Source organism: Cherax quadricarinatus, chromosome 56 (assembly GCF_038502225.1).
Source record: "Cherax quadricarinatus isolate ZL_2023a chromosome 56, ASM3850222v1, whole genome shotgun sequence".
NCBI lineage: Eukaryota > Metazoa > Arthropoda > Malacostraca > Decapoda > Parastacidae > Cherax > Cherax quadricarinatus.
The window spans coordinates 22,459,230-22,483,643 of NC_091347.1; the positions used below are offsets into that span (position 1 = coordinate 22,459,230).

Sequence of the window (24,414 nt, forward strand, 5' to 3'; positions counted from 1 at the left end):
GTCCCAGACCTGGTCTCAAACCGGGCCGCGTGGGCGTTGACCCTCGAAACCCTCTCCAGGATGCGACCCATACTAGTCAACTGACACCCAGGTACCTATTTTACTCACAGGTGAACATGGACAACAGGTGTCTTAATTCAAGATCGTTGCCTTGATGCCTGTAAAAGGCTCTTGATTCAAGTAACTGGAGCTACCTCTCCAATGGCTCAATGCTGATTACAGGTACTTATTATTTCTACCATTCATTCACGTAGGTTCGCCGGTACTTCCGGCCCGGGTCTTCTCCAGATAGCGACCCGGCGGTGGTCCCCCCGGGTGGGGGTGCTTATTTCTACCGTATGGCAACTACGGGTTTAGCGCTTCCTTACGAAAATGGAAGGGTTACCTGGAGGGTGTTCCAGGGGTCAATGCCCCCGCGGCCTGGTCCATGACCAGGCCTCTCAGTAGATCTGGACCTGATCAACCAGGCTGTTACTGCTGGCCGTACGTAGTCCAACGTACAAACCACAGTCGTATGCATGAGCATATTACAACACCAATGAGGGTATTTTTTTTAATGAGTATCTGATACTTGGAATATCAAGGTCTTAACGAATTTTACCTTTCAAAGGAGGTTCCTTGATGCTGGTGAGAGGGAAGGGCTCGATCCAAGGTATTAGACGTGTTCTTCCTTCCATGGATCGAAACTGATTACCTCCTATTTCCTAGATGTTCTAAGACCTCTCACAGGTTTAGTGCTCCTCCCGCGAACATAATAATGATTAAATTCATCCACAGCCTGTTTTCCGAGAAAGTCGCTGGAGCGCAGTCTACGAAGTCCTCCTGCCATGTACCACTGACTTCAAGCATGGAGTGTGCTTCTGTAGCAACTCATATAACTGACCCTCAGACTTCCCCACCACTTGAAGGTGATCTCCAGCTGCTGGAAGCTTCCGGTAGAAGGCTCATTCTTTCATTAACTAATTAAGTTATATTAGAAGGTATGTGGAATGTTATGCAAATTTGGCGGTATCTTCGTCGCCCTACTGGTTTATATGAAGGCGCCATGATGATGATGAAGGGCTCTTGATCTAAGGAACTGGATTTACCCCCCCCCTCCATTATTTGGATCGAACATAATTGCGTGCCTTTCCCCAGTCACTGTATGACCCTTACGGATGAAGAGCACCCCTACTGTACATATAAAATATTAAAATGCAAGGGTAACTTCAATTATTTTGATGACGTATTAAATTTATTACAATTCGAGCGCACCAAAATAGTATGGTAATGGATAAACTGAACCTGTCTGGATACATTTTGCCTAAAATAAAATGACCGCTAAAATCATTCTGAAATAATTTTATTATACTATTATTTTGCAATCTTGCATAAAGTCTTTTATGACGGAAAATAATGATCTAATTGTAGCCTAGAGTACTTGCAAGGTCAAATAACTTTATTAGTAAAACGTGTTTTTTTTTTTTTTTGTCATCTCATTGAGGAAGAAAGTGACGTTTATTTTACCGAGTTAGGTTGTCACAGTGAGGAGCCTCACAGAACTCAACAAATGTGCTAAGGTTTAGAACCTTTACTGAGGGCGTCTACATTTGTCCGAGCCAAGTGCGACACAACGGGGAAGCTTGGCTGCTGCTGCTGCTGCTGTCCAGGTTTATTAAAATCTGGGCGTTGCTCTTCCACGGGAACTTGGTTGATGGCTGTGCAAATGTGGTGTCCAACATGATTATTCCAGCAACATTTCTGGTTGTATGAGCAGGCGCCGTCATGGGGACACACCTGTACAGATTACAAACAAAATTTATACAGCTGAGCACTCACGGGAGCAGCATCTCAGTAAAGTAGTATTCTATTTAAAAAGGTTTGAGACAACAGTAAAATATTTATAAGTTGGAATATAAGATAAGCCAGATATTAGCTACCAAAATATGACTTTAAAAAAAAATGTAAACCCTCAAAAATGAATGAAAATTTATCTCACATTGGTCAAGATATGAAACACGACCATTTTGATGGGAAAAGTTGAATATAAGCAATCAGACTAACGACTTTATATTAATGAGTAATCTTGGGGCGTGAAAATGTGACCATCTGACTGTAAATGGGAAGCCAGCGTACGATTACCCACAAGAATATAACATAGGTAAGAAGCAATTGCCTGAACAACTAAACGATTTCGTTCTTTGTGCGATCCTAGAAAAAGGTTTCCTCGTATCCCATAAGCTCAACCCACTCTACCTCAATACACGTAAAAGGAATAGTACAGACTCAGGCATAAGTTTCTAATGCAATTATATATCAACGTTGAAGATTTGAAGCCAATCAGAAGAGGTATTTACAGCATATCGCATGAAACAACTAATATCCCAATTTCAGTAGAAATGGCAAACTGATATTTACACAGCCCAAAAGTAATTCGAATCTTCCACCCAGCAAGATACACCAGCTTTGAAAGTTTACAATCAGAAGAGGCATTTTCAAGTTATCTCAGAGACCAATATCCCAAATATACCAGCACTTTATATGCCGTAAGCCATAGGTTACTTAAACACCGATACTCATTACAGGTTATCCAGTAATTACCTTAACACTAATACCCAGCACCAGCGAACCACCGAATGCTTAAATACCGAGCGGATATACACCGACAACCCATGTCAGTGACACCTTACTCTTACTGTATTCTGGCTTATAAAACACCCGTTCTCTGATATTATTTGCCTTGAGAAAGGAGAAGCGAGAATAATTTTTCTTACCTCAGGGTTGCGAATCTTGGAAAGCCCTTTGTGAGCAGTGAAGCATCTGCCAGGATGCACTGTAAATGAAAATTGCATTATATAACTAAAATACGAAATATTAACGTGTCTAGTCTCTAAAGGATCTTAAGTGTTTCTTTAATATTTTATTAATGCAACTCAGCTTCACAAGTATAAAGTGCCAAAGTATTTCTTTAGTCATGTGATGCTTCAACCTGAGAAAAAAAAAGAAAAAAAAAACGGTGAACCATTAAAAATCATTTAAATTTGTTAATCTGAAGACCAACATTCTAGCAACCTTACCTTTTATTCGGTATTAAATTATAATAAAATAGAGAGTGATGGAATATGACAGGGAAACATAGCTAGCTTTTCCCCTTTGTGACTATCACCTAGAAATGGGTAGGGTAGCAGCACACTGCTGATGCACCCAATTCTGTTAAATAAAAAAAACGTGAAGTAGCCGCAGTAAATATAAGAATCTTCTACTTATGACCAGAGCTTTGGTAAGATGGGAAAGGAAGAAGGATGGGTAACAACAGAAATATGGGAAAAAGGTGGGTGGGGGAGGTGAGGTGGGACAATAAAGGTAAGTAGCTCAATGCAAGAGTATGGGGGAGTAACCTTGAGGCTCCGGGTAGACACGATCAGGGAGGCTGCAACAGTATGGTTGTTTATGAGGAGTGTGGCACCAGTACGAACATGATGTGTTGCTAGTCACCATCACCACACTCACCACTACCACCAACCACTGCATCACATGCGGCTGTAAAGAGAAAGAACTGATATTACTATATAAGCTCTAATTTATTAGTAGTATTCATTTCCTGGAAGATTCAACTTACTGGGCTCCTCTTGCTATCACGTGGGGCCAAATGTTACCCCGCACTCATCCTATGGATGGTAATTACCCCACAGCCATTTTGTGGGCGGTAGTTACCCAATACCCATCCTGTGAGTGATATTTAATCTATACCCATCCTTCGGATGGTAGTCACCTTACACCCAAAACTCATTCTTTGTTTGATATCCCACCATACTCATTCTATGGGCGGTAGTCGCCCCATACTTATCCTGAGGGTGGTAGTCACCCCATTCCGATCCTGTGGGCACTAGTCGTACTCATTCTATGAGCAGTCGTCAAAATATTGTAAGACAAAATGGATCCAAAAAGTGGGTCCCAAAATTGTTAGATAATCATGCTTCACCAGTAATAAGCTGTTTACTAGAATAACGAATTCGTCATAAAATTAATAAATAGAAAGTAATTATAATAATAATATTTGCACAACAACACATAACTATTAAGACTGTATGTCCTCTTCCCTACTAGCCAAGAATACTTGAAGCTCTAAAATAGAGAAATAAGTGAACTTTCAGCATATACAGTACATATACAGGAAGTACTTCTTCAGCCACAGAGTAGTCAGGAAGTGGAATAGTTTGGGAAGCGATGTAGTGGAGGCAGGATCCATACATAGCTTTAAGCAGAGGAATGATAAAGCTCACGGTTCAGGGAGAGTGACCTAGTAGCGACCAGTGAAGAGGCGGGGCCAGGAGCTTGGACTCGACCCCTGCAACCTCAACTAGGTGAGTACATAGACATCTCTCAGAGATGGATGCACACCTTTCCCTGTATATAACCTAGCGAACAATAAAAACAGTTTGAATTATGTAAATGTTCACGTTACAGCACCTGATAGTAACGAGACAGGATAGGAATACTCACTACCATGTTGAGATACGTTTTCGTTGAAGTGTAAGTACACAGTTGAGTTACTTGTGTTAAGGGAGAGATGAGATGCTGCGACACACCGTCAGCGAGGTTCAGCTACACACTGAACCTTGCTGTCTCACCTCCCCTTCCCGCTCATCCCTCTTATTCCACACTGCATGGGCATCACCAGATAGATAAATTGATAGATAGTTCTTTCACATGAAGCGCTAAACCTATGTGGGTCATTCAGTGCAAGAAGAGGTGGAGGCTCGATCTTTCGTTTGTTAATCGCCACGTTAGTTAGTTTAATATGTTTATTATGCACCCCATACCCATCCTGTGGGCGGTATTCAAAAGATTACAGAGGTACATAATTGGTCCAGGGACTGGACTCCAAAGTTTTGATAGCTGAGAAAGTTACAGAGGTAATGAACTCACAATTTACAAAGGTAATAAACTCACAATTTACAAAGGTAATGAACTCCAGGTAGGTCTAGTCACAATCATGACAAGTTACAAAGGTATTTACAGATTACAGAGGTACGTAATGGGTCCAGGGACTGGGCCCCCAAAGTTTTGATAGCTGAACTAAGTGCAAAGGTAATGAACTCACAAGTTACAAAGGTAATGAATCCTGTAAGAATGGTTACTTACGTTTATACATGGGTACAATCATGAACAAATTATAGAGTAATGAGCAATTCACTTCCACACACGGTCACTACTGTAATGAGTTATTGGTGCAAATATTGATTGTTGAGTCACACACACACACTCACACACACACACACACACACACACACACACACACACACACACACACACACACGCACACACACACACACACTTATACACAAACTCATACGCACACACGCACACACACTCATACACACACAATCTTCAACACGTCCCTGGAAACTGGGCAACTACCTGAGGTATGGAAGACGGCAAATGTAGTTCCCATTTTTAAAAAAGGAGACAGAAAAGAGGCACTAAACTATAGACCTGTGTCATTGACGTGTATAGTATGCAAAGTTATGGAGAAGATTATCAGGAGGAGAGTGGTGGAGCACCTGGAACGGAACAAGAGTATAAATGCCAACCAGCACGGATTCATGGAAGGCAAATCCTGTGTCACAAACCTTCTGGAGTTTTATGATAAAATAACAGAAGTAAGACACGAGAGAGAGGGGTGGGTTGATTGCATCTTCTTGGACTGCAAGAAGGCCTTTGACACAGTTCCTCACAAGAGATTAGTGCAGAAGCTAGAGCATCAGGCGCATATAACAGGAAGGGCACTGCAATGGATCAGAGAATACCTGACAGGGAGGCAACAACGAGTCATGGTACGTAATGATGTATCACAGTGGGCACCTGTGACGAGCGGGGTCCCACAGGGGGTCGGTCCTAGGACCAGTGCTATTTTTGGTATATGTGAACGACATATGGAAGGGTTAGACTCAGAAGTGTCCCTGTTTGCAGATGATGTGAAGTTAATGAGGAGAATTAAATCAGATGAGGACCAGGCAGGACTTCAAAGAAACCTGGACAGACTGGACACCTGGTCCAGCAAATGGCTTCTCGAATTTAATCCTGCCAAATGCAAAGTCATGAAGATAGGGGAAGGGCACAGAAGACCACAGACAGAGTATAGGCTAGGTGGCCAAAGACTGCAAACCTCACTCAAGGAGAAAGATCTTGGGGTGAGTATAACACCGAGCATGTCTCCGGAAGCACACATCAATCAGATAACTGCTGCAGCATATGGGCGCCTGGCAAACCTGAGAACAGCATTCCAATACCTTTGTAAGGAATCGTTCAAGACACTACACCGTGTGTGTCAGGCCCATACTGGAGTATGCAGCACCTGTTTGGAACCCGCACTTGATAAAGCACGTCAAGAAACTAGAGAAAGTACAAAGGTTTGCGACAAGGTTAGTTCCAGAGCTAAGGGGAATGTCCTATGAAGAAAGATTAAGGGAAATCGGCCTGACGACACTGGAGGACAGAAGGGTCAGGAGAGACATGATAACGACATATAAAATTCTGCGTGGAATAGACAAGGTGGACAAAGACAGGATGTTCCAGGGAGGGGACACAGAAACAAGAGGCCACAATTGGAAGTTGAAGACACAAATGAGTCAGAGAGATATTAGGAAGTATTTCTTCAGTCATAGAGTTGTCAGGCAGTGGAATAGCCTAGAAAATGACGTAGTGGAGGCAGGAACCATACACAGTTTTAAGACGAGGTTTGATAAAGCTCATGGAGCGGGGAGAGAGAGGGCCCAGTAGCAACCGGTGAAGAGGCGGGGCCAGGAGCTAAGACTCGACCCCTGCAACCACAAATAGGTGAGTACACACACACACACACACACATACACACACACACACACACACACATGCACACATGTGGTAATGCTTTATTTACAGCTAGCAAAGTCAGGGTATTTCTCCAGAATGGTCTGTAATATACCACTGTGGATAAAATACTTTGCCATTTCTTGAACACTTCTGAGTGAGTTGTTTCTAAATTCATTAATTTTATCGCACTCCAGTACATAATGACGCAAGGTGTGACAATAGTCCATCTGGCAAAGTTTACATTTCGTTTGGTCTACATCTGGTGGTGGTGATTTAACCTGCCAAAGATACTTGTAACCCAGCCGGAGCCGGGCGGTAGTGACATCCAAGAGTCTGGTTATAAATCGCGACGTAGACTCGCTACTTAACTGAACTTGTCTATCAGGCAGAGATGGATAGATGTCTTTCTGTTTAAATAATTGATACTGTTTTATATAAAATTTACATGGTGGCATCTTTCCCATCATTAATACAAGCAATAATGACAATAATGATGACAATACTACTACTAATAAAACAATAATAATAATAGTAATAATATAATAGTAATAATATTAATTACTGATGACTGTTCTGGGATTATCGCCCCTGCGGCCCAATCTAAGACAGAGATGTAAGCCATATTATTATTATTATTATTATTATAATCAAGGGGGAGCACTAAACCCGTAGGATTATGTAGCGCCTGTGAGGGGGATGTGGAAGGTATTCAGGCTTAATTCAGGGAACTGGAGCACAGATCCAATTCCCTAGATCAAGAGCCCCTCACCAGCATCAAGGAACCTTCTTTGAGTGGATGTAAGCAATAGCTCCGTGTCTTCCTTTGCGGATGGCACCCGGATCACCATGACAGTGACCTCCATCGAAGACACCGCGAGACTCCAAGCAGACATCAACCAAATCTTCAAATGGGCCACTCAAAACATTATGAAGTTCAACGAGGAGAAATTTCAACTACTCAAATATGGAAAACTTGAAGAAATTAAAAATGTGTCAGAGTATACCACAAATTCTAACCATACAATAGAACGGAAAAGTAATGTAAAGGACCTGGGAGTGATAATGTCAGAGAATCTCGCCTTCAAAGACCACAAAAATGTATCTACCTCATCCGCTAGGAAAATGATAGGATGGATAATAATAACCTTCAAAACTAGGGACGCCAAGCCCATGATGATTCTCTTCAAATCGCTTGTTCTCTCTAGGCTGGAATACTGCTGTACACTAATATCCCCTTCAAGGCTGGCGATATTGCAGACCTGGAGAGTGTACAAAGAACTTTCACGGCACACTGGGGACGGTTGAAGGTCCTTGATCTGTATTCCCTCGAACGCAGGCGAGAGATACATGATAATATACACTTGGAAGGTCCTGGAGGGATTGGTACCCCTGGAGGGATTGGTACCAAACCTGCACAAGAAAATCACTCCATATGAAAGCAAAAGACTCGGCAGGAGACGCAACATTCCCCCGATGAAAAGCAGGGGCGCCACGAGTACACTGAGAGACAACACAATAAGTGTCCGGGGCCCAAGACTGTTCAGTTGCCTCCCAGCATACATAAGGGGGATTACCAACAGACCCCTGGCTGTCTTCAGGAAGGCACTGGACAGGCACCTGAAGTCAGTACTTGACCAACCGGGCTGTGGTTCGTACGTCAGCTTGCGTGCGGCCAGCAGTAACAGCCTGGTTGATCAGACCCTGATCCATCATGAGGCCTGGTCTCAGACCGGGCCGCGGGGGCGTTGACCCCCGAAACCCACTCCAGGTAATCTCCAGGTAAGATCTTACTGCTAATGGCCTGATTACTAAGGATGTTGGTATTTACTGCAAGCAGCCTAGCATGGGCCAGTAGGCCTGTTGTAGTGCTCCTTTTTTTGTTGCTGTGTTAGCACCACTGTCAGGTTGGTCAAAATTTTAATTGTTCATTATTCCCACGATGAAGAACTTGCCAAAATGTGTTTAACACGGGTCGATTCTATGCCAAAGTGTGTAGCAATGTTTATAAAAGCAAAGTGTAGTCATCTCTTATTAATCAATTATGTCATATCACTGCCGTGTATTTTTCAAATGAACATTAATTTTCAAAATAAATGTCTTATTTCATCACTGTCCCAAGTAATATACACACTATTATACATACAAAGTTTAAGTTTTTCCTGATATATGACGTCAAACAGTGGGAATAATTCTGTGAAAATTCAAGCATCAGACGGTCATTATTTAACCCGACAAAACAAGGAAGGTAAACCAGAGATATTTTCCTACTTCAGTAACAATGGTCATGGGATCTTCATGTATCGGCTTCACAATCCGCCTCAGAAACCAGCGGACGCAGAAGAAAAAAAAGGCAATGAGGGTATGATATCAAGAACTCTCCCTGAACAAGGGTTATGTAACTTAGATTCGAAGTTTTTTTGGTTTTGTCGCCCGTGTGGCTAGTTTATTGTGCAACCGCAGCTCATCCTGTGAGTGGTAACGGGGAAAAAAATATGATTACAGAGGTCACAATGGGTCTTTGGGAACTCGCCCCCCCCCTTCCTGAGCATTGTTACATCACTAGAAAGAAATATTAGTCATTTTGTATTTAACAGTTGCTTTATATAGTTGGTGTCCACGGTGCAATAAAGAGTACTATCTCAAAAAATATACCTTATTACCACAAAAAAACATTGGTCATATCTGGGTTGCAATCTGTATAAACATTTTGTTCACCTAGTCGAAGCAAAATGTGGATAAAACCTCAAGATTTCAAATATCTTATCATTAACAATGAGGTGCTTTTTTTTTATCCTGTAAAGTCTGCATGGAAAATTTGGATGTTTGGACGCTATATGATACAATGCTCCAGTGTATGGTACTGTCTGTCTACACACACTGCATTTTATGTCACTGACATCTCCATACAAACCGTACTGACAGAGATACTTATAGCCTAGCCTTAGTCTAGCAGCAACACCATCACTCTGACTTTTTTGGGTTATCCTAGGTACTTTACACATATGCTGCTATGTATGATAATCTATGTAACTGTATTTGTGTATACCTGAATAAACTTACTTGTGTATTGTTACTTTCTTCATAGATACGTTTGACTTGACAAATATCAGTATAATGGATAATGGATCTACTAGTTCCTGTCTGTACTGTTCAACTTTCTTCAAGTTCGTTTGCTAGTTCCTTTCTGGCAGTTTCGTAAACTTCCATTTGAAAAACAAAATTTATACTCTAAGATTCTCTTTATTTAATGTTTGTTTAGCTAATTCATGAACTTAGTTATGCTCCTGGAGGCCTATGTGAGAGGGAATCCACAAAAGCTTAACTGTGAATACTTTCTTAATCTGTGTTTAGCTTCACACACAAGCATGCTACATTAAGGTCTCAGGCAAGCAATGAAGAATCAGTTACAATTATTCTGTGTATATTACACTCGAAGCTTTACGTAAGGAAACGGCAAAAATAGTTACTCATAGAAATATTGAGGTTTTCCTGTCGTATACATATAATATCTACATATGCATATATCCTCGGCAGTAGGTTGGTAGACAGCAACCGCCCAGGGAGGTACTACCGTCCTGCAAAGTGAGTGTAAAACGGAAGCCTGTAATTGTTTTACATGATGGTAGGATTGCTGGTGTCTTTCTTTTCTGTCTCATACACATGCAAGATTTCAGGTACATCTTGCTACTTCTACTTACACTTAGGTCACACTACACATTCATGTACAAGCATATATATACACACACTCCTCTGGGTTTTCTTCTATTTTCTTTCTAGTTCTTGTTCTTGTTTACTTCCTCTTAATTCCATGGGGGGAGTGGAACAGAATTCTTCCTCCGTAAGCCATGCGTGTTGTAAGAGGCGACTAAAATGCCGGGAGCAAGGGGCTAGTAACCCCTTCTCCTGTATATATTACTAAATGTAAAATGAGAAACTTTCGTTTTTCCTTTTGGGCCACCCCTCCTCGGTGGGATACGGCCGGTGTGTTGAAAAGAACGATATACATATATATACTGTAAACACACATACACATATCGACATGTCCCTAGAACAAAATGGTAACTAACACACACACAAACAAACACTTGCCAAATTTCTATGAACTGTGATCTTAAAAAACGTGAAAGTTTTCCTACTTGACCAGTTTGTATTGTAAGAGAAAAACGGCGAGAGCAACAGACCAGAGTCAACTCATCCGTGGAACAAGAGAGCTGCAGGGAGGGAACAGTCATGACATTGACGAGGGCCGGTTCCATGTGTGCGCAGGACTCTGACCTTTATTAACCTGTTCACACAAACACACACGCACACACACACACACACACACACACACACACACACACACACACACACACACACACACACACACACACACACACACACACACACACACACACACATAGGTGAGTACATGGAAAAAAAATACAGAAGGCAAAGAACTCAGGAATACAAGGAATTGAGCCGAAGAGTCAGAAACGGTTATGTCTGGATAATAAGAGAGACTCAATGACAATTTGAGAATGACATAGCATCGAAAGACAAATCTGACTCGAAGTTGTTATATAACCACATTAGGAGGAAGACAATAGTAAAGGACTAGGTAATTAGGCTGAAGGAAAAAGGAGGGGTGCTCACAAGGAATGATCAGCAAGTCTGTGAGGAGCTCTAGTGAAAATTTTTGGGAGATATTCGTAAAGGAGACAGGAAGGCTACCAGCAAACCGAAGTAGCAGAGTGCACCAGCGAGCGTTGGACACCATACACCTGGGGAGGAGTTTAACCCCACCAAATGCAAAATTATGAAGGATGGGAAAAAGAAAAAAAAACGACTAGACGAGGTACAGGCTCAGGGGCAAAGCCTTCAAACCTAATTCAAGAAGAAGGACCTTGGGGTGAGTACTGTACCTAGCACATCGCCTGAGGGGCACATCAACCGAATAATTGCTGCAGAAAAAGTACGTCTGGCAAATCTAGACTAACTCTTAGACATCTAAATAAGGATTCATTCACGACACTGTATACGGTGTATGTCAGGACCATATTGGAATATGCAGCACCAGTAAGGAACCCACACCTGGTCAAGCATGTTAAGAAAGTGGGGAAAGTGCAAAGGTGTGCAACGAAACTAGTCCCGGAGTTAAGGAATATGTCTTTTTTTTTTTTATTATTCGCCGGTATTCTCCTGGCCCGGGTCTTTTCCAAGTAGTGGTGACCCGGCCTTGGCTCCTTATCTGGTCCTATGAGGAGAGGTTAAGGGAACTCAGCCTGATGACACTGGAGAAAAGAGGGGCTACTAGGGCCTGAATAACATACAAAATATTGAGAGGAAATGATAGGGTGGACAGCAGTAAGTTGAAAACACAGATGATTTACAGGGATGCTAGGAGGTATTGCTTCAGCCTTAGAATAGTCAGGAAGTGGAACAACCTTGATAATGAAGTGGTAGAGGCAGGATCCATATATATCTTTAAGAAGAAGTACAATAAGGCTCTCGAAGCCAGGAGTGGCCAGGAGAGGCGGGGCTAGGAACTGTGACTTGACCCCTGCAACGATATATAGGTGAGCACACACACACACACACACATACATCAGTCTTGCATAATATATCTGGAGCAATTGCCCGAAGGACTATAGTTTTTCATTAGGTCTCTGAATAATCATGCAAGATTATTGTTCTGGTTGTGCTAAGTCCGGTTTCAGCGCTTGGTAACCACAAGCACCAGGAAGCATCAGGTAACCTTGATGCCTCCTGGTGCTTGTGTTTAATGCAAGAAGTATATTTATCAATAATAATACAAATATTACTACTACTACTACCACTACTGCTGCTGCTGCTACTGCTGCTGTTGCTGCTGCTACTACTACTACTGCTGCTGCTGTTACTGCTACTACTATTACTACTAATCATAATAACAGTAATAAAACAATAGCAATAATAATTATATTTATTATGATTATTAGTAGTAATAATAATTTCCTAATTAATTAAAATAATGTATGAGAACATGAACGTCTTCAGTGAATATTTCTAACTATTTACTGTTGATATCTGTAGTGCTGGTGCTGAGGATGACTACGAGACCCCAGTAAGGTGACCACTGCTCTTACACTCTGACGCTTCTAAAACTTTGGGAAGGTCCTGAGGCACAGTTCAAAGATTCAGACACAACTCACTGTCTATTGTTTAAAGAAATGTCAGAGTATCTTACCGCCAGCGGTTCTTATTACCAGCGTTCTGGAAGGACCACATTGAAAATAAGTCACTTTGACTTTTTTATGTTACCCTGGTTAAATTGCACATGTTATCATATATGATAATTTGTGTGATTGTATTTATGTGTACTTGTACCTAAATGAACTTACTCTGTGCATGTCTACTTTTGTTTAAGATATCTAAACCTAAACTCCATGGTAACCCTTAAATGTACAAAATGAGAAAAAAAAGGAAAAAAAGAGAAGTGAAAGATAGAAAGAGAGAGAGAGAGAGAGAGAGAGAGAGAGAGAGAGAGAGAGAGAGAGAGAGAGAGAGAGAGAGAGAGAGAGAGAGAGAGAGAGAGAGAGAGAGAGAGAGAGAGAGAGAGAGAGAGAGAGAGAGAGAGAGAAAGAGAGAAAGAGAGAGAGGTGGTATTGAAAACGTTAAACTGTAATTTCCAGAAGGGTTTTCCAGGTCGTTGTCAGCTGGCTTCCCTTACCTTTGTAAATTGTGAGTTCATTACCTTTGTAAATTATGAGTTCATTACCTCTGTAACTTGCTCAGCTATCAAAACTTTGGGGTCCAGTCCCTGGACCCATTATGTACCTCTGTAATCTTTTGACTACCGCCCACAGGATGGGTATGGGGTGCATAATAAACATATTAAACTTAACTCCCCCCCTCTTTCCCTCCCTCCCTCTATCTTTCCTTCCCGCTCTTCCAGCCTCATTTTTCCTCCATTCCCTTCCTTCACGCTCTCATTCTCTCCTTTCCTCCCTCACTCACGCCCTTCCCCTCTTTTTCCCCCCTCCCTATTCTTAATTCCTCTCGCCCCTTCTCTTTCCTCTCTGCCTTATTCATATGTCCATTTCTTCTAACGCACCATCGCCCACAGGTCGGATATAGGGGTGACTACCACCTACAGGTTGGGTGTGGGGGTGACTACCACCTACATGTTGGGTATGGGGGTGACTACCACCTACAGGTTGGGTGTGGGGGTGACTACCACCTACATGTTGGGTGTGGGGGTGACTACCACCTACAGGTTGGGTATGGGGGTGACTACCACCTACAGGTTGGGTATGGGGGTGACTACCACCTACAGATTGGGTATGGGGGTGACTACCACCTACAGATTGGGTATGGGGGTGACTACCACCTACAGGTTGGGTATGGGGGTGACTACCACCTACAGGTTGGGTATGGGGGTGACTACCACCTACAGGTTGGGTATGGGGGTGACTACCACCTACAGGTTGGGTATGGGGGTGACTACCACCTACATGTTGGGTATGGGGGTGACTACCACCTACAGGTTGGGTATGGGGGTGACTACCACCTACAGATTGGGTATGGGGGTGACTACCACCTACAGATTGGGTATGGGGGTGACTTCCACCTACAGATTGGGTATGGGGGTGACTACCACCTACAGATTGGGTATGGGGGTGACTACCACCTACAGATTGGGTATGGGGGTGACTTCCACCTACAGACTGGGTATGGGGGTGACTTCCACCTACAGATTGGGTATGGGGGTGACTACCACCTACAGATTGGGTATGGGGGTGACTACCACCTACAGATTGGGTATGGGGGTGACTTCCACCTACAGACTGGGTATGGGGGTGACTACCACCTACAGATTGGGTATGGGGGTGACTACCACCCATAGGTTGGGTATGGGGGTGACTACCACCCACAGGTTGGGTATGGGGGTGACTACCACCTACAGATTGGGTATGGGGTGACTACCACCTACAGATTGGGTATGGGGGTGACTACCACCTACAGATTGGGTATGGGGGTGACTGCCACCTACAGGTTGGGTATGGGGGTGACTACCACCCACAGGTTGAGTGGGTATGCGGGTAACTACCACCCACAGGATAATGGTGGAGTGAGAGACGAACTGGTCTAATTGCATGTTAGAATAATAATAATAATAATAATAATAATAATAATAATAATAATAATAATAATAATAATAATCTTTATTTCTACAAGTACATGTACAAGGTATACAGGCCTAGCTAACATCAATGGCATACTATTATATAGAAAGCCCCTTGTTATGCAGAACATTTGGGGCAAATTAGATAAATTTTGTTACCAGGATTCGACCTATCCATCGACACCATGCCTAACCCTTCTAGGGTAGGGTAGGTGCCTGAGTCCGAGCTTTTAGCTCATAAGACTGTCATTCCCATTTGCTCCCTTGGGGCGGGGATGGCAGACCAGAGAGGCCTAGCTTGTGGCTAGGCCTGGGGACAGTTGGTCCCAAAGATGAGGAGGTACTTGTGCCTCCTCCCATGGGAGACTTCGGTCTCAGACACTCCCTAAAGAGGGAGCCAAGGCCGGGCCACCACTTGGAAAAGGCCCGGGCCGGGAGAATACCGGCTAATCTTTAATAATAATAAATAATAATTCGACCTATCCAGTAGACTAACACCTAGGTACTTATTTTACTGATGGGTGAACATGGACAGTAGGTACCTTAAGCACGTCCTAATGTTTCCGCCCGTACCGGGGATCGACCCCCAGACCTTAGTGTGTGAGCTGAGTGCGCTGCAATCGAGCTACGGGACAGATGGTAAGTGCTGACAAACCCGTATTAATTAGTTCAACATTGGATACGTCGATACTGTGCTGCTCACCTATTCTGTATACGTAAATAACTCGTACATAGGAGAAAGAATCCGACTTGGACCATTGATTAGTCACACTAACACACGAAGGTGAGGGAGCCAGTATATATAGGAGAGGAGGACATGGACAAGACGAAGAGTGGAAAAAAGAATGAAGTGGGGAAGTAATGGTAGAGGTAATATTGGTAGAGGAAGTAGTAGCAGTGGTAGTTACACAGTGGAAACAAAATGTGTTTCTTGAAAGGCTCATTATACAGTGACTTGGAGCCATCCTCTTCATCAAGGGACAGAACCCCATTATTTCCCGTTCACCAGCCGGTATTCCGTGAATAACAGGTTGGTTGGTGGAGTTTAAAATTTATTGACTACACGAGGATCATTAAGGCTGCACGTAACCTCCTCACTATCAGTCAGGAATACTTTAATCCCTTACAAATGAATTAACGTAACCTTGGACTGCATATACATTGAGGCATACACCTCTCGGTGTATATGCTCTAAATAATAAAGTTGGATGCAGTCAAAAAAATACAGGGGTGCTTAACTTACAGCAGGTTTTGAACTTCAAGTGTGTATAACTAGTTTATCGCTTCTTAATTAATGTAATCATTTTAAAATAACAATAAAAGTAGATTAATAATGTTGACAGGAGAGCTGGAGCACAGGTGGCACTGGGTGTAGTAATATCCGCGGTGGCTGGAGTTTCCAATACAATATCCATGTCAACAGCACCTCGAAGCGACACATTTGTCAACAGGATGTGAAGCCAGGTGCTGGAGACGAGGGCTCCTCATACATGGACTTAGAGCTACCATCTCCACGGTAATACGCTGGTGGAATATACCGACAGTGTGAATTGATAAGTTCCTGGTGGACGAATCGTTTTCATAAATAAAATTTAATAACCTGCACATGGTGTTTACCTATCCTCTCCTCGACTCCAGCCTGATTCCTCCCTATCCCCGGGGCACTGTATGACCCCTCCCCCGCGGGTTTAGCGCTTACCGCATGAAGGTAATAATAGGAAGGGACGTGAACAAACATACAGAGCGCGAATCAAGTGGTGTATAATATACAGAAACATATGTGAAAACGAGTCCGGTGGTCCCGGGATCGAACACCTCTTATAAGGTCATTGATAGTGTCTGATGCAGTGTGATCTAGAGGATATCTGATAAAAATATCCTCACAGCGCCTTGTAAATCCCCACTGTGGTACAGATGTATCAACCTAAAATTAGATATACATTTCCATGTCACCTGGTTTATATAGAAATAAGTCACATTGACTTTTTTGGGTTATCCTAGGTAATTTATACTATCTATGATAATTGTAGTTAAGTCTAGCTGTGCCTAAATAAACTTACTAATCTATTCCAGAGATATATTTAAGTGAAGTCACTCACACAGAAATCACTCCCTACGAAAGTAAAAGACTGGGCAGACGATGCAAAATGCCCCCAATTAAAAGTAGGGGCGCCATTGGTACACTAAGGAAAAACACCAGAAGTGTCCGGGGCCCAAGACTGTTCAACAGCCTCCCATCAAGCATCAGGGGAATTGCCAATAAACCCCTGGCTGCCTTCAAGAGAGAGCTGGACAGATACCTAAAGTCAGTGCCGGGCTGTGGCTCGTACGTTGGACTGCGTGCGGCCAGCAGTAACAGCCTAGTTGATCAGGCCCTGATCCATCGGGAGGCCTGGTCATGGACCGGGCCGCGGGGGCGTTGATCCCCGGAATAACCTCCAGGTAACCAGGTAACCAGGTATCATTCTATTCTAACTAGTCCAAGACAACTACGAGATATTTACTTACGTGAATAAGATATGCCTGGTTTATAAAATAATAATTGTTGCAAGATAACTACTTAACAAGATCTCTCTCTCTCTCACTAGTGTTACGTTAGCTACTCTGGGGCCAGTTAGAAAGTTGTCAGAACACAGAGACATCATACTGGTCATGCAGTCTTTCAAGACAATAACATCTTTCCCATCTCCTTTATCCTGATTACCTGATCACATATAACCATCTTCCTCCGGATCACAAGTTTTGGCTCTCGTTCTGCCTGTGTTATGTCGTCTTCCAACTGATACTTTTCTCATTCAACATTCCAATGTTTGTTTTTGGCTCTTCTTTGCAGAATAACAAACAAGCTGTTGTGTGGACGAACAAACTATCGTGTAAACGAATAAACAACTACTGTGTGGACCAACAAACAACTACTGTGTGGACCAACAAACAACTACTGTGTGGACCAACAAACAACTACTGTGCGGACCAACAAACAACTACTGTGTGGACCAACAAACAACTACTGTGTGGACCAACAAACAACTACTGTGTGGACGAACAAACAACTACTGTGTGGACCAACAAACGACTACTGTGTGGACCAACAAACAACCACTGTGTGGACCAACAAACAACTACTGTGCGGACCAACAAACAACTATGTGGACCAACAAACAACTACTGTGCGGACCAACAAACAACTACTGTGCGGACCAACAAACAACTACTGTGCGGACCAACAAACAACTACTGTGCGGACCAACAAACAACTACTGTGTGGACCAACAAACAACTACTGTGTGGACCAACAAACAACTACTGTGTGGACCAACAAACAACTACTGTGTGGACCAACAAACAACTACTGTGTGGACCAACAAACAACTACTGTGTGGACGAACAAACAACTACTGTGTGGACCAACAAACGACTACTGTGTGGACCAATAAACAACCACTGTGTGGACCAACAAACAACTACTGTGCGGACCAACAAACAACTATGTGGACCAACAAACAACTACTGTGCGGACCAACAAACAACTACTGTGCGGACCAACAAACAACTACTGTGCGGACCAACAAACAACTACTATGTGGACCAACAAACAACTACTGTGTGGACCAACAAACAACTACTGTGTGGACCAACAAACAACTACTGTGTGGACCAACAAACAACTACTGTGTGGACCAACAAACAACTACTGTGTGGACCAACAAACAACTACTGTGTGGACCAACAAACAACTACTGTGTGGACCAACAAACAACTACTGTGTGGACCAACAAACAACTACTGTGTGGACCAACAAACAACTACTGTGTGGACCAACAAACAACTACTGTGTGGACCAACAAACAACTACTGTGTGGACGAACAAACAACTACTGTGTGGACCAACAAACGACTACTGTGTGGACCAATAAACAACCACTGTGTGGACCAACAAACAACTACTGTGCGGACCAACAAACAACTATGTGGACCAACAAACAACTACTGTGCGGACCAACAAACAACTACTGTGCGGACCAACAAACAACTACTGTGCGGACCAACAAACAACTACTATGTGGACCAACAAACAACTACTGTGTGGACCAACAAACAACTACTGTGTGGACCAACAAACAACTACTGTGTGGACCAACAAACAACTACTGTGTGGACCAACAAACAACTACTGTGTGGACCAACAAACAACTACTGTGTGGACCAACAAACAACTACTGTGTGGACCAACAAACAACTACTGTGTGGACCAACAAACAACTACTGTGTGGACCAACAAACAACTACTCTGTGGACCAACAAACAACTACTGTGTGGACCAACAAACAACTACTGTGTGGACCAACAAACAACTACTGTGTGGACCAACAAAACAACTACTGTGTGGACCAACAAACAACTACTGTGTGGACGAACAAAACAACTACTGTGTGGACCAACAAACGACTACTGTGTGGACCAATAAACAACCACTGTGTGGACCAACAAACAACTACTGTGCGGACCAACAAACAACTATGTGGACCAACAAACAACTACTGTGCGGACCAACAAACAACTACTGTGCGGACCAACAAACAACTACTGTGCGGACCAACAAACAACTACTATGTGGACCAACAAACAACTACTGTGTGGACCAACAAACAACTACTGTGTGGACCAACAAACAACTACTGTGTGGACCAACAAACAACTACTGTGTGGACCAACAAACAAACTACTGTGTGGACCAACAAAACAACTACTGTGTGGACCAACAAACAACTACTGTGTGGACCAACAAACAACTACTGTGTGGACCAACAAACAACTACTGTGTGGACCAACAAACAACTACTGTGTGGACCAACAAACAACTACTGTGTGGACCAACAAACAACTACTGTGTGGACCAACAAACAACTACTGTGTGGACCAACAAACAACTACTGTGCGGACCAACAAACAACTACTGTGTGGACCAACAAAATATAGCCTCACACACTCTGGGGATGCCTATGAAGTAACTATGAATAATAACCACAGTCGCACAGTGTGGTTATTATTCATTTAGAAGTTCTTCGGAGGTAGGTTTATTAGGTTAAAAACCTATTGACTACATGATGATAATTAAGGCTGCTAGTCACTTGTATTTGTTCATGATTGTACCCATGTATAAACGTAAGTAACCATTCTTACAGGATTCATTACCTTTGTAACTTGTGAGTTCATTACCTTTGTACCTAGTTCAGCTATCAAACTTTGGAGCCCAGTCCCTGGACCCATTACGTACCTCTGTAATCTGTAAATACCTTTGTAACTTGTCATAATTGTGACTAGACCTACCTGGAGTTCATTACCTTTGTAAATTATGAGTTCATTACCTCTGTAACTTGCTCAGCTATCAAAACTTTGGGGTCCAGTTCCTGGACCCATTATGTACCTCTGTAATCTTTTGACTACCGCCCACAGGATGGGTATGGGCTGCATAATAAACATATTAAACTAAATTAGTCACTTGTATTATTAGTAGTACTCGTATGGTAGCTATGGTATTTTTAGAGCACTCTGACCGTGTAAGTCACTCAGCGATTATAGCAGTGAAAGACAGAACGAACACACACACACCCACACACACACACACGCACACACACACACACACACACACACACACACACACACACACACACACACACACATTTAAAAACAATGATATATTCAACAAACAATTAAATCTACGAACATAAGCACTGAACACAAATAAACATTGTCCTACAAGTTTAAAGATCCAGCATTTGTTGAAAACCACATTAAATTATGAATGTTTAAAGATTCCTTTGAAAGTTCCCGATACCACTGTGAATATTATACAGAGAATGAGTAAAGAAATTTAGCAGATGATGTGGTGGTTAGGTAAAGTTTGTCATGAAACAGCACAAGTGTTTCCTAATGCGGTTCTTAGTGATATGATGACCCGCAGTTGGAGCGTTTGGTCATCTGAGCGAAGCATTCCGCTGGCTTATCGGTCCACCCTTTTAAAAATGTGGTGGTAAGAGATAAACAGGGAAGTTTGTTGAGATGGTGTGATCAGGTGAAACAATATGTTTATGTTTATTATGCTCCCCATATCCATCTTGTGGGAGGTAGACAACAGATTACAAAGGCACATAATGGGTTCAAGAACGGAGCAGCAAAATTTTGACAGTTTAACAAGTTAAAGTGATAATGAACTACTTGTTTATATAAGGTTACAAGCGAAGCAAGATGGGTTAACCAAGGCGTATAAATCTGGGATGGATGGAAATCTGCAGGAAACGTTCCAGGAAATGTTGGTAGGAGGGTATGAAGGAGTTTCAAGATACTGGCGTTAAACTCCAGATGGCATATGTGAGCACATGATATGCTGCCGTTAATATCTAGGAAGGAACTCAAATGAACTGGTTATATATGGATTTGAGTTTTAGAGAGACATACATTGCCTGTTACTCTGAAGGTTGGGTAAAGATGTTATGATTCGGTGAGTTATAATTCTCTCTCTGGAAACATTTATTTCTCTCTCTCTCTCTCTCTCTCTCTCTCTCTCTCTCAATCTCTCTCCCTCTCTCTCTCTATCTATCTATCTATCTCTATCTATCTATCTATCTCTCTCTCACTTTCTCTCTCTCTCATAGTACCAGTTACCAGTAACCAGTTACCAGTAGATGGTTCACTACCAACCGTCTATGTGAATCACTGATTGTTATTCATGTTGCTGCTGACCATAGCATGTTTTTGAATGCCGCTCACCCGCTAGGCACTGGTGGGTTTGTCTGAGATAGAGAGCAGAGAGAGGCAGGGCGGCTGATGGTGCTTCCCATACTTTCCGTCGAACCTACATAACATCTCTCTCTCTCTCTCCATATATATATATATATATATATATATATATATATATATATATATATATATATATATATATATATATATATATATATATATATATATATATATATATATATATATATATATGTATATATATACGTCATCTTGCTTTTGAAGATCACTTTTTTCCTTGATGGAAAATGGCCACTGTGTAAAACAATGCCCGTACACACATCAGCATGACCCAGAGAAACTTTCACATCTAGCAAAAAAACTGTCATCAGTATCAAGAGAGATGAGGGCGGGTGTGAGCTTACACACGCACACACATACGAAGACTCGGAGGGACGGAGTATATAGAGGAGAGCTGGACAAAGCTGGCCACACCAGAATCGTTCAGGCTCTCCGCTAGGCAACACCGCTGCAATCCAACAAATTCTCAAACATGGTGAGCCGAGTTCCTGTTTCCTTGTCTTAGCCTACACGGCAAAGATATGTCTTTTTGCTTTTCGTCTGCAGAGAAGAAACATTTTGTTTTAGTAGTGTCAGTCCAGATTGTTGGGTTAAAAAAACGAAAGACTTTCTTAAATGTCTCTCCCTCCGCTTACAGTCCAATATTTTGAATAATAATTCAGAACAACTGTAACTTTCTTAGGTAACATAATGTTGGGGGCCAGTTCATTATGTGTTTCTGTATGTCTTCTGACTACATCCCAATAAAAGAAAGGGTATGGGGTGACTGCCCCCACATAGGTTGGATATGGGGTGACTACCCCCCACAGAATAGGTGTGTGGGAATTCATAATAAATCTATCAAGTAACTGGTTTGTTTCAGGGTCTGCGTGTGTTGGTGCTGGCTGCTTGTGTGGCCGTCATCTTGGGGTCAACCTTCCCCAAACAAGACTGTCTGAACTTCTGTCCTGACCCTGTCAAAGGTCACGGCTTCTTCATCTGCTGTGACCGTAAGTTGGAACCCCATTTCAACTTCTAATATTGGCATTAAATTAACAAATAAAGGTATTAAAGTGAATGAAAAAGCAGCAAATGTTTATATCTTTCTGGGCAGAATGAAAGTAAGTGTGTTGTCTATTATAGTGTGTCTCGAGCCTCTACCTCGCTTCACCTGAAGTGGTTTGGTGTTTCACATTTATATAACATATATTTTTGTATTTTCTACAGCCAACCCTGGTGTCTGTCCTCCTGTCCGCAGCGTGTGTCCCTTCAGCAAGTTCCCCAGTCCACCGGTAAGTCTTGTCTCCAGGAAGTGTTATCAAGCACTGTAACACATACTGTGATGTTGATAATATCTTGGTAGTAAGTTATCTCCATACCCTAGGAATTTACATGTGGAAGAGGCAAGGTTGTGGGGACGTTATTTGTAATAATTTGCTGTTTCGCTATCCAGGATTTTTTTTATAGACTATGACTGTCATCCCTCTGTACAGACTTCACTAGTTCTGGCGTGGAACACATTACAGTATGATGTAAAAGAATGCTTCCGTGGTGTTAATGCATTTTTTCTTTTGTTTTGCAGAGATGTCAGAAGGATTATGAGTGCGGCAAGATAAATAAATGTTGCCAGGATGTTTGCCTCAGGTATAAGACTTGTAAGCCACCGATACTCTACTGATACACCACCAGCGGTATCAACAACACCTCAGATGACCAACAAGAGTGTGAAATCTCAGCCTACAAAACAAGACTTGCTTTGAATTCATTCCCCTTCTCCCCAAATAAACTTCTCCCCTAAAAATGAAATGGCATTATACGATGTATCACTATTGAAAATATATTTTGAGTGCTTGGTGCTCAATTAGAACGTGTATGTTGAGTGTGAGTAGTGTGAGTAGTGTGTGTGTGTGTGTGTGTGTGTGTGTGTGTGTGTGTGTGTGTGTGTGTGTGTGTGTGTGTGTGTGTGTGTGTGTGTGTGTGTGTGTGTGTGTGTGTGTGTGTGTGTGTGTGTGTGTGTGTGTGTGCTGGTTCATTCAATCACTGTTTTACTGTTGTTATTGTTACTGTATATGCACATTACTATTGAATGTAGAACGTTTAAGGTTTTCTGCGGAATTATTAGCAATAATACAAAAAAAATAGTGGTCTAGTTTATGTTGATCTCCTTATATTGTTAAATCTTAAAGTTTCTCGATACTTCAGGGGTCAGCACTCTGACCTATGTTTTTCCTAACCTACATTCACGACATTTCCTGAGCCCTAGAATCATACAAATCATTGTTTGACGAGGATGAAAAGCTGACAAAAACTGCAAAAAATAAAACTACAGGCTACAGGAATGACAGTAAAAAAAGTCTGTTGGAATTCAACCCTGATAAACACAAAATAATTAAAATATGAGAAGAGACAGAGAACAGACAAGGAGCATTATGTGGATGAGGAACAACTCTGAGTTACTTAAACATTAAGATCACTTCTATTCTAGCACTAGAAACCAATATAAATTGAAAAACGTCGACAACATATTCTAAACTTGCAACTATAAGAGCGACACTCAGGCATTCATGATTCTAAGGAAAGAAACACTCAAAATAATTTACCCAATATACATCAAGCCGCCGCTCGTCCTCCTAAACCAAGCA

At 42.3% G+C, this 24,414-nt stretch overlaps 2 protein-coding genes and 1 long non-coding RNA gene across 3 annotated transcripts; 2 read left to right on the forward strand and 1 right to left on the reverse strand.

Annotated features, from left to right (window-relative positions):
- Positions 1-1,321: 1,321 nt before the first annotated feature.
- Positions 1,322-4,642, reverse strand: LOC128700772 (uncharacterized). Its single transcript, XM_070097209.1, has 4 exons — positions 4,483-4,642; positions 3,378-3,519; positions 2,754-2,812; positions 1,322-1,776 (listed from the first exon to the last, which is right to left on the reverse strand). The coding sequence occupies exons 1-4, from the start codon at positions 4,486-4,488 to the stop codon at positions 1,555-1,557; spliced, it is 429 nt and encodes a 142-aa protein (XP_069953310.1). The 5' UTR covers positions 4,489-4,642; the 3' UTR covers positions 1,322-1,554.
- Positions 4,643-8,247: 3,605 nt separating this feature from the next.
- LOC138854379 (uncharacterized) lies at positions 8,248-16,582 on the forward strand. Its single transcript, XR_011393575.1, has 2 exons — positions 8,248-8,610; positions 16,321-16,582. It is a non-coding gene; the product is annotated as an uncharacterized lncRNA (long non-coding RNA).
- Positions 16,583-22,112: 5,530 nt separating this feature from the next.
- On the forward strand, positions 22,113-23,915 carry LOC128700774 (uncharacterized). Its single transcript, XM_053794212.2, has 4 exons — positions 22,113-22,268; positions 22,656-22,782; positions 23,000-23,064; positions 23,355-23,915. The coding sequence occupies exons 1-4, from the start codon at positions 22,266-22,268 to the stop codon at positions 23,448-23,450; spliced, it is 291 nt and encodes a 96-aa protein (XP_053650187.1). The 5' UTR covers positions 22,113-22,265; the 3' UTR covers positions 23,451-23,915.
- Positions 23,916-24,414: the final 499 nt, after the last annotated feature.

What these genes read in the sequence shown, in the direction of transcription:
- LOC128700772 (XM_070097209.1), bottom strand. An exon ending in TGTCTACCCGGAGCCTCAAG is followed by an intron (nt 2,813 to 3,377) that starts GTTACTCCCCCA and finishes TTTCATTTACAG; the next exon opens with TGCATCCTGGCAGATGCTTC. An exon ending in CCAAGATTCGCAACCCTGAG is followed by an intron (nt 1,777 to 2,753) that starts GTAAGAAAAATT and finishes TAATCTGTACAG; the next exon opens with GTGTGTCCCCATGACGGCGC.
- LOC128700774 (XM_053794212.2), top strand. An exon ending in CTTCTTCATCTGCTGTGACC is followed by an intron (nt 22,783 to 22,999) that starts GTAAGTTGGAAC and finishes TATTTTCTACAG; the next exon opens with CCAACCCTGGTGTCTGTCCT. An exon ending in GCAAGTTCCCCAGTCCACCG is followed by an intron (nt 23,065 to 23,354) that starts GTAAGTCTTGTC and finishes TTTGTTTTGCAG; the next exon opens with AGATGTCAGAAGGATTATGA.